Source organism: Takifugu flavidus, chromosome 1 (assembly GCF_003711565.1).
Source record: "Takifugu flavidus isolate HTHZ2018 chromosome 1, ASM371156v2, whole genome shotgun sequence".
Taxonomy (NCBI): domain Eukaryota; kingdom Metazoa; phylum Chordata; class Actinopteri; order Tetraodontiformes; family Tetraodontidae; genus Takifugu; species Takifugu flavidus.
In genome coordinates, this window is record NC_079520.1 from 11992433 (window position 1) to 12003257 (window position 10825).

A 10825-nucleotide genomic window follows, 5' to 3' on the forward strand; every position below is an offset into this window, starting at 1 on the left:
GCGTTGCACGTTCTCCTCATGTCCGTACTTGTTGGATGCAGCTTCACCACCCCGCCCCCACCCTCCACCTGTAATTTTGCTTCCAGGGAGCCTCCAGATCTGGTTCTGGTCCCCAGGCGCCACAGAGTAGCTGCTAATGGCTCCTCCGGACTGCAGGTTACGCAGAGGGAAACAAATGTGTCCAGGCGAGCGCACGGCCAGGCAGCCTCTTTTGCTCATCCAGATGTTTTTTTGTCATATTTATTCATTATCTCTATACATGCAAATCACTATACATAAAACACACACACACACCGTTCAGTGTCAGAATACATCACTTTTATAGAAGATATAAATATTAGACAGGTACAGTTTATAAAAGGCCATACAAAACGGTAAAACATGTTTTTCTGCTTTACAAAATATCAATAATAAAACACAAAGATAGACAGGACATAGGAATAAATACAATTCTAATCAACGATGTGACCCCTTTTATTCAGTAAGGTCTTTGAAGAAATCTTGCTGCAGGTCCATGAGTGACATCTTCATCTGTTCTGACATAAACAGATGTATTTACACCTTCTGTATAAAAGATTAAATGAGTCCAGGTAGAAGTGTGTGACATGAAAAGATACACTAGATTCCATTCTGTTGTAAGTGAAGGAGAAACGGATCAGAAACTGGGGGGGCCCCGGCGTTTCAGGAGTGACAGGTCTGGCCGGCCTCCTGCTGCAGCACCATCTCGTCCTTGCGGAGGGGGAAAGTGTCGATGGTGGTGAATAATTCAGCCGCTGTGATCGGGAAAGGGTAACGCTGCTTGTCCGTGCCCTGCTTGTCTACCAGCACCATTTGGAAAGACCGCTGAGAAATCCGGAGCAGTAACCTTAAAAAAACAACATGTAAACAGCCGAGTCTGTCAGGCATCGTCTTTAGGTGGTGGGAAGTTGAATTATTTTACCTTATTGTGTGTGAGTGTGTTTTATTGTACTTTTTATGTCACTTGCTATTGAGGACCACGATATTCATTCTACTAGCAAAGTGAGGACATTTTGGGGATGTGAGGAGATTTTGGCTGGTCCCCAATTCAAAAGACTGTTTGAAAGTGAAGACATGATTTTAAGGTTGAGGTTAGAAGTGGGTTTAGGTTAGGATTAGGGTGAGGAGCTGGGGGATGTATTATGTCTGTAAAAGTCCTCATGAAGATAGAGGTATAAGGATGCGTGTGTGTGTGTGTGTGTGTGTGTGTGTGTGTGTGTGTGTGTGTGTGTGTGTGTGTGTGTGGTTGCTCTCCCAGTAATACCGGAGCTGCAGGGCCAGTCCTGGAGGCAGCGCAGTGTGCCGAATTCTGCCGATTTGTGCCGGATACGTCCCAACCACCTCAATCACAGTCACGTGTCGTAGGTCCAGTCCACACTGAGCATGCTGTTACCACAGAGGAAAGATCAAGAGGGTCTGAGCTATAATCCATCTTACCGAGTGCAAAGGAGTAACCCAAGGTTAATAAGCGTTCTATCCCAAAACCTACGACAGCTTCCTCAGTTATGTCATGTTTCAAGCTGTTTTATTTAATTCAAAAGCAACATAATCAAACTTCTCAAGTTGTAGAAGTCGTGATGCCACAGCTGTCTTCAGAATCTCACCAGAATCTCACCAGCGGCAGAATAAAAACCTGAAGGATTTTTATCAAGAATATTCAACAACAGCACATCTGTAGCTGTAACGCCACACATTAGAAACCAGGGAGAAGCAGAGAGTTCTCGGGTCAAGCCCCGGTTGCAGTTGGAAGGTGTGTTAGTAACGGCGCCAGCCATCAGAGCACTGATGGGTTACCCTTGAGCAAGGTACCGTACCCCCAACCCTGCCTTGGCCTGTATACAGCTGAGATAGGCTCCAGACCCCTTCCCATCATCCCACAATAGTAGTCAAGAAAAAAAAGACAAAACAGCCTCTAAAAAGAAGCAGAGCTTAGAAAAGGCAGAAGGAAGATGTGAGGAGATTAAATCTCAATATTATCAAGTGATGTAAGATTCTCCTAAAGCAGCATTTATCATTCAGGTGAGCTCAGGTCGTGGGAAAGGGTCACATTAATGGCATCTTTAATAGTTGCTGATAACAGTAGCTCTTGTGAAATTGTTTTTATTGATTTACATTCCATTCTGTTTTAAGGAAATGGAAACATTTTAACCCGGACACAAGTACCTTTAAGTGGATAACAGTGCGGTGACTCAGCTGGTCACATATCATCGCTCCTTTCCCAAAGGAATAAAACCTCTCTCGACCTCGCTGTTATTTTTATCAATGTTTTGTTCCATGATGGTTAGAATGGAGCAGCAGTCCAGCAGCAACAGACTCACCGGAGCATCAAACTCCCACCATTCATCCCCTTCCTGCCTCACCTGTAAGTTAGTCATCTGGAAGCGGTAATTATGATTGGCTGCTGTGGGGGCTGATATAATAAGGAGCCGCCGCTTCTCATAGAACTGGTCCAGCAGCGCAGCAGCCGTGCGCACCCCCACGTTAATGTTCATGGCTGCAAGATACAATAAAACACAAAGTCTAGATATGACACAGAGGGCAAGAGGGCAGGATTTACAGAGAGCGCCCCCAGATTCCCCTGAGCCTCTTGCAGATCAGCCATTCATGCAACATTTTAGTTTACGCTGGCAAATGCTGCCCCACTTTCACTCCTTCTGTCATTTGTGTGTTTCTTTCAGGTTTTTAGATGTTCAGCAGAGGGATGTGAAGTGTGGATTTTTCTAATCAACAAAGAGCAGAACTTTTCTCCTCCGCTCAACGTCGCACATGAAATGAAATTAAGACCAAAGGGTACATTAGTAGAACGCTGCTGCTGGGGAAAGATGGCACATAAAACAGCTTAATGGTCCTCTGAGCAGCTACTGATTAGTAGAAAGAGGTAACATAAAAATTGTCTTTGCAATGTCTTTCACGAACATGCATGAAAAGGCTACATTACAATATTTTGAGGATTTTACTCGGTGTGATTGGCTTAGATCAGATCTATCCAGATGGAGATTTAATGGATATTTGTATTTGTTACCATGTAATGTAAAAATAACGTTGCATCAAATACATTAATAACACTGTAAAATAATCTTAAAGTAATGTTTTCATCATTTAGTAGTTCTGAAGTTGTTCTTGATGACATCCCTTAAAATAAAGTCTGTTTAATAAAACTGTCACTGATGCACACAAAGCAAAGTGAAAAAGGAAAAAAACAGACTTACGTGAACACTTTGTTTCTGTGCCGGACCAGGTGAGCCCGTACTGACACACTCTGGCGGCGCTGCCCGACAGCTCGTGGCCGCCGGTGCATTTGAAACTACACGTGGCTCCGTAGTTGTCGCCATCACTGTCACAATTCATGTAACCGTTGTCAGGCGCAAACAGCTGGCTGCAACGGCGCACTGAAAAATACAACAGAAGCAGAAAACATGAGAAGCAGAGCAGAAAGGAAGGCAGCGGCAGGCTTAACGTTAATAATATTCTGCTGTCAGGGGTGTCTGTGAGCAGGTCAGATCAAAAGAAAACAAGATATCAAATACACTGTGTGTCCTCTGTGCTCCTCTGTTCTAATGTTCTTTTCAAACCTTTGTGCAGGAACATGTAGACTATGCATGCGTAATTAAAAATGCTCCATCTCTCAGACACGTGTTAGAAGCTCACCTCGCACCCTGACAGTGAAGCGGCAGGATCCTTTGTTGCCCGCTCGGTCAAACACTGTGTAGGACAGCTTATGCAACCCCTCTGGGAAGTTTGACTTTGAAGGTTTCCCTTTCAGAACAACACTGAAAAAGACGAGACCAGCTCAGAGGTGCGTAGCCGGGAGGAATCGAGACAAATCGGCCGAAAAAGGAGGCAGGGATGGAACTGACTCTGTCAGGATGCCATCTGCAGTGTCTACACCCTCTGGTGTGTCCCAGGTCACCCTCGCTGTCAGTTTTCCTGGTTCTGCCCATTTATCCTTCAGATTAGGACACTTGATTTTGGGAGGATCCATGTCTATGGGGAGGGAGAAGCTCACATTAGGCTGGACGCATCTGTATGACCTTCATTAGAGAAAGCATGTGGGAACGTTAATGTCTCACTCGCAGCATGAATAATCTGGTGCAGCAAAAAAGAGACTTAGTCATCATGAAAGACTGTTAAACCTGGCTTGTGAATGAGTCATGTGTGATGCAGCTGAGAGCGGAATCGTCCATTAAAGGGGTCGTGACCGACCGCTTCTTTGACTGAAGTTTGACTGAGCTGCGACTGAAACTGGGGGAAACTTAGAAAACGATGCTTAACCAAAACCTCTACACTTTGATGCTGGTTAACATGTTGAGTGAGAGAGTTACTACCCTTCAAATTTGCTGCAAATATTCTGCCAAATCTAAAACACATGTGAAGAAACTCCTGCAGAGCATTCCCGAGAAATTGAGCAAAGGTCTTGTTCAACGTGACTTTTGACCTTTAACCACCAAAATCTGTTTACCGAGGGTTGTGGCAAATTTGAAGAGATTCCCTCAAAGCTTGCCAGAGACCTGTTTGACCTGTAATGCACTCAAATGTAGGTGCAAGTGAGAGGGCTGCGGAAATTTGACGGAAATTGAGAAAGAGGTGGCCTAATGAAAAAACTACACACACCGAGAGTCAGACGCAGTGAAAACCTGATGTGTGTCTGTGGCTGTTGCCGGCTTGGAAGCATCATATAACATCATTACAGACCTACGGGCTGATAAACAGGATCCAGAATCTGAAGGCTAAGGCGTAATGAGGTCTAAATAACCCCGATATTATCAATTGTTACCAAGGTTTCGAGGCTATTCAGCCATTTATGTGACCCCCCCCATAAGTGCCAGCTCTTTCCACGCAGGCCGTTATTTTCATGCTCAGAGTCTGGCAGCAAATATGTGAAAAACTCACAATTTTCCAGAGATGATAATGATCATAATCACGGTGTGGGTTAATGTGTGTATAGGTACTCTGTAGAAGAGAGCTCTGTTCATATAACCTCTGATTGATATCCAGTAATCTAGGGTTCACCTCACGCCTGAGGCAAGGAAATTACCTGTTCCAGGGGGTTCTGCAAGACGAATGCTATGCAGTCTCCATCAGGCTGTGGGAAACCAGACTTACCGACACATGTGGGGACTCCGGCGCTCCACGCTTTGTTGTGCTGGCAGGTTGTGGTTTTCTGGCCCTTCAGGCCGAACCCGGGGGCGCAGAAGAACTCACAGCGGGAGTTGAAGTAGGAGCCGTCTGAACATTTGTATCCACCGTTAACAGGCATGTTGAGCTTGGGACAGCGGACCTCTGCACAGCCACACATGAAAACACATTATTTGAGCCATGTAATCATCCCCCCCAGAAAATGTCCTGTTCATTGTCTCCCACAATTCTGAAAATTTCCATTTGACGAAGCTCTTATCAACAAAGAAAACATTTTTCTGGCTGCATTTCAGTCGTAGGAAAGCTCCAAGAAATAATTTGTGTGCAAAGCCAATGTGTTAAACCTAGAACATGTCCAAAAAATTAGACATGTGGAGAGCGTACGGGGACACTGCGTGTGTTCTATTGGGAGCTTACCCTGGCAGGCGTAGTTGGAGGACCAGCGCTTGCTGGCCATGCACACCACCTCCGAGCTCTGGGTCTCATAGCCTTGCTTACAGCGGATCTTACAGCGCGTCCCCATCACATTCTTGTGCTGCTGTCCTGTTGGCGTGCTGCAGCTCACAGAGCCATGTTTCACATATTTAATGGGCGCACACCATGGTGTTCCTATGACAGCAGGAAAGATATCTCAGTTGACCTTTTCCTCCTTGCCTAGCTGCCAATTTGTTATCTGTTAAATGGTACAGCATTGTGGGGGAGGGGGGGGGGGGGGGGCACTGTAACTTACCGGTCGTTAGGTGATTAACACTTATCCAAGGACATTAAAATCTGAGAAGACTTTTGCCTTCTTAGCTCAGTGCTATCTGAGCCAAGATGTATTTGATTTCATTACCTTCATAATCCAACATTATCTAATGGGGCAATTATAGCCGGCTTTGATAAAAAAGGCAGATAATGTCAAAAGAAAAGTCTTACTCCGCATTATCCTCAAGCTTTAAGCTATCTGCACCTCAAGCTAAGATGGATCATAGATATTCCAGTGCAACTATACAGAGTCTTAACTAGTTTAGCTTAGCAATAGATAGAGAGACGCTAATTAAATCCACCAGTGTTCATACTATGGTAGACACATTAAAAGGGAGACCAGCCACCACAGTAGTCACTTTACTCTGCTGCCATGCTGTTGTAAAATGATCAGATTGTGGCTCGGCCTGTGGTCGTGCTGAGAATAAGCAGACATCTCTGAAAAGAAGTGATCTGGATTGGCAGCAAACAGCACAGAATGATGTTCCAAACCCTGCTGTCAGCACTGATGGACTATCTATGTGCAAACCCTATCTATGTGCAAACCCTGTCTATGTGCAAACCCTGTCTATGTGCAAACCCTGTCTATGTGCAAACCCTATCTATGTGCAAACCCTATCTATGTGCAAACCCTGTCTATGTGCAAACCCTGTCTATGTGCAAACCCTGTCTATGTGCAAACCAATAACTGTTGCTGCCACTAATGCAACCCTGCAACATCACAAACACAGCATGCTTTAATCGGGTGCTCGGTGCTCTTCTCCTGCAGGAAAACACTGAATTAACTTGCACATACGTATGTATCCAGTGTTCCGAGCTTGTGGAGAGGTTTTGAATGCAATCTGACAGCCTATTTGACAACATGAACATTTAATTACGTTTATTCTTCTTCCTCCTTATACTGTATTTAAGGATCATTTAAGGTATTTTATTTTCCCTTGTAGCTGGTGGAATAATATGTATTGCTGCTGTTTCAATGGTTAATCCGCTTCCTAATTATATATAAATCTTAAGAAACTGTTGGACTATGTGGTTACCAAATGTCTTTACTTGATTTATATATTATGAAAAAATATTTCTGAAGCATGCATAACTCTGAAAGTCAGTTAAACTTCTTTAGAGCCAAAATTATGGTCAATAGAAATATCAGACTATGTAACATGTCCCAATGAGCCATAATTGGGGGAAATAAACACCAGGCTTGCAATTTCAGGTTGGAATAAAGGTTCATTACAAAGCTAAGACGATGTGTGTTTTGTCTCTGCAGCAGTTAGAGAGAACATAATGTCTAGATTTATTTGGCCTTTTACATAAGGGGAGAGGTTGGTTTGGCCTGGACAGTGATGTTCCATATCTGCATTAACTAACCGCAATAAGATGGATGCTACTTTCCTTTGACTGAGCTGTGAGGTAGAAGTAAGAACGTGTACTTCTGGAGAAGATACACTCCAGGCATAACATCAGGACCGCCTCCAAACCCTTTCTGGACCATTCGGGCTTTGCGCTAGGGCTCATTATCCTGCTGAAAGAGGTCACAGTCTACAAGGAATATCATTTTTTATGAAAGTGTGTATGTCAGGGGTGTCCAAACAAGTCCTCCATCATGGTTTTCTTGGCATGAGATGAGGCACTTTTGGACAAGGGTCAGCTTGGTCACCCTGACCGGTCTGCAGCTCTGCAGCCCCAAACACAACAATGTGTGACACCTTTTTATCAAAGCCAGCATAAAGCTCCTGAGCAATTGGAGCTCCAGGATCTCGTCCCTCGGCCATTGCTCCCACTGTTTATGAAAGCACCTTCACTACTCACAACCACGTCATTACTTCTCCCTGTTCCTGACCCCTGCAGACTAGGAAAACCCCACAGGGGCAACAGTTGTGGGGTTGTTCTGACCCAGACAACCTGCCAATACTATTTGGCCCCTGCCAAGATCATTTAAATAGGGACCCCTTTTACACTTCGACTCTGGAGAAAATGGTTGTTAGTCGCCAGGTTCCAGTGACAAGAGACAAAACTTTCTTCTGAGTTCACCTCGCAATGGTTCCGATGTCCTGCTTGATCAATGTAAAAGCACTGAAGGTTTGGATTTTAAGGGACTTTTCTTTTCCATGGTATTCGTTAATGACATTTGTGTGACCCACAACAACTCAGTAAATAGATCCCACTTGTCTCTAAACTATTTAATAGTTGCTCTTCTGAGGAATCCACAGGACTGTGAGGATTTAATTTAAAACTGAATAACAATAATACAGCAAAGGGAAGTTCTTCAAGGTTTTGAACCAAAAAAATCCTTTTCTGGACGCATGCACTGTGGTTCTACATGCAGGTATTAGCAGCAGGTAGTCACCTTGATATGTACGAAAATACCACTCCTCATCATCTCCATAGGAATATTGTCCTGACCCTGGGGATAAAAGGGGAAAAAGAGGAGGAAAAGCAACTAATACAACCAAAAGATCTGTATCCAAGATGTTAAGCAATAGATGAAAGCGTTGTTCTGGTCTGTGTGGGGGCTTTTTAAAATGCCAAACAGCACCGAGAACTCATTTGAGACTGTTGCTTAACTTCTCATTAGAATCAGACTCTAGGGGGATATGGATCTTTTGGACAGACTTTGCATGCAACTAAAGGAATAAAGCTCAATAATCCTATTTGGAAAAATGTATTTTTGTGATACAAAGATCCATTGTTTCCAATCCAGCAGTGAGGCCCTCTATTGTTTTGGGAAGCATGAGTAGCAGTAAAACATTGATTAACTTTTAATACCAAACTTGCTTCTATTAATCGTACTTACCTTTCTGAGATAAGAGTGAAGCGGTGACACGAAACAGAACATGTATCATTAACCTTCACAAAGCAGCGAGTTACTATTGGAATATGAGCCAGCGAGAAAGGAAGGATGGAAAGATGTGTTTGAGAGGAGGAGGTGTAAGGAAGGGGTTAAGTACAGTTAGCAGACTTCAACCCTGGCTCTAGGATGTTATGTTGTGGACCCATATGACCCCCCCCCCCCCCCGCCACACACACACACACACACACACCCCAAAAGAAATCACATATTGGCCTAGTATTGGTTATTGAACCAGGCACTATGGGCACATCTCACATTTCCAGCCCCTTATTTCCTAATCATGGCTTTTCTTTCAGTTTAATAAAAGCTGTCTGGACCAAAATGCCACAAGTCATTCAATACACACGCACACACGCACACACACACACACACACATATTCAGTCTATTCACACACTGAGGTTTTAGCAGTCAGCACACACAGTGTGGATGGTGCAGAACAAACCCACCTACTGTGTGAGTCAGATTTAGCTCCCTAATGGGACAACGTCAGCATCTATTTCTTAATGGGAAGAAAGTTGACAGAGAACAAAATGGAAAACAAATTACAGGTGTGTGTGCGCAGGTGTGTGTGTCTTTGAAAGGATGATTAAAGTTCTGTAGTGCTGCATAATTTGGATTATCTAGGATGAGATCATTGACAATGTTACATGTTGTTTTTTAATGTTCTAATATATAAAACAAACCAGTGTTACCTTAAATCTTATTCTAGGACTCATTTTAAAGGCTTTGTGGGGAACTATTTTTGGACCGTCCCTACTTATCCACGTCTGTGTATTCGGAGTGCTGCCTCCTTTTTCAGCATCTACCTTCATATTTAAATGAGGCAATTAAGCTGTAGAATGTCTGCTTCTAAAACTGGAGTAATTTAATGAGGCTTGAAGGGCCGGAGCATTGGTCCGCACACAGCGGCCCCAATATATATGAATAATAGAATCTGCTGGGTGGCTTGGTGATGCAGTGGTGAGGACTGCCACCTTACAGCAAGAAAGTCCTGCTGAAACGAGCCGCTCTTTAATTGCCCGTAGGTGTGAATGGTTGTCGGTTGTTGTATGTTGGCAGTGCAATGAGCTGGTGACTTGTCCAGCTGTGGACCAGACCTCAGGCCTATCCCGGGCAGCTGCGTTAGGCTCCAGCTCCAGCAAATTCTTCCCATAATAAATGCAGTAAACTGCTTTGCACTTAGATTCAACTGACTGAGCTTCCCATAATCATCTCCTGAGCGTTTATGTGCAGCCTGTGACGGCTGTTCCAAAGGTAGCCTTGTGGCGCGTATAGGACATGTCAAGCCAGAACAGGATGCACTCAAAGCTCGTTTTGCTGAAAATCCTCAGGGAGTGAATTAGCTTTTAATTTCAGAGTCAGATATCCCAATTATCTTTTCTGTGTGAGCCTGTGATATAGAGAGTCGTAATAAGCACTCCCTGGAACGGTTGCCAGGGGCTGTCTGGGCAGAATAAAGCACCAAATAAAATAGGATGTCACGTTAACGGTTAACATTGAACATGCTGCTTAACACGCCTGCTGCCGCTTACATAATATATCAGTGGTTGATGATTGAGAGCGGGAAAAATACCCCCCCCCCCCCCCCCCACACACACACACACACACACAATTTTCCTCCATTAATAACCCAGTAACAGTAATGGTTACATGTTTTACCACAATATGTGTAGGTTTAAGTTACTGCTTATGTGGGAGGCATTCATGCAGCAGCTGCTGGCTGCAGAGGCCCAGTGATGAAATATGGTTCTTTCTAACAGCGGCCAGTCAGTACAAACGACCTAGACAGTGTGTCGATGAACAACTGACAACGTGCCTCTCGATAGAGCTGCAAACTATCTTCTCTGTAATTCTAGTTCGGTTCAGTATATTTCCATTCTTTAGTATATAGAAAATAATTACATAAATGATGGTCATAGTGATTCAGGAACATGGTAACACTCCTCTTGCCGTTTGATCGGATGTTAAAAGTAAAAGAACCATTCTGAAGTTTATCACTGCAAGAGTCTCGACGGTGTTTCTTGACTGAATATTAATCGGACGTTCTTTCCTCCCTCAGGATTTTCTAATGA

General features: G+C 43.9%; 1 protein-coding gene across 3 annotated transcripts in view; it reads right to left on the reverse strand.

Annotated features, from left to right (window-relative positions):
• Positions 1 to 296: 296 nt before the first annotated feature.
• Positions 297 to 10825, reverse strand: part of srpx (sushi-repeat containing protein X-linked) — a 12001-nt gene continuing 1472 nt past the window's right edge. For 2 of the 3 annotated variants that reach the window (XM_057044668.1, XM_057044684.1), the window contains exons 2-10: positions 8249 to 8305; positions 5572 to 5763; positions 5122 to 5298; positions 3876 to 4002; positions 3667 to 3788; positions 3228 to 3407; positions 2379 to 2512; positions 1283 to 1404; positions 297 to 865 (exon numbers count right to left, since the gene is read on the reverse strand). In XM_057044668.1, the coding sequence (XP_056900648.1) occupies positions 682 to 865; positions 1283 to 1404; positions 2379 to 2512; positions 3228 to 3407; positions 3667 to 3788; positions 3876 to 4002; positions 5122 to 5298; positions 5572 to 5763; positions 8249 to 8305 (1295 nt within the window). In that variant the 3' untranslated portion in view covers positions 297 to 681. The remainder of the gene's footprint in view (positions 866 to 1282; positions 1405 to 2378; positions 2513 to 3227; positions 3408 to 3666; positions 3789 to 3875; positions 4003 to 5121; positions 5299 to 5571; positions 5764 to 8248; positions 8306 to 10825) is intronic. The other variant, XM_057044677.1, reaches the window with a different exon arrangement.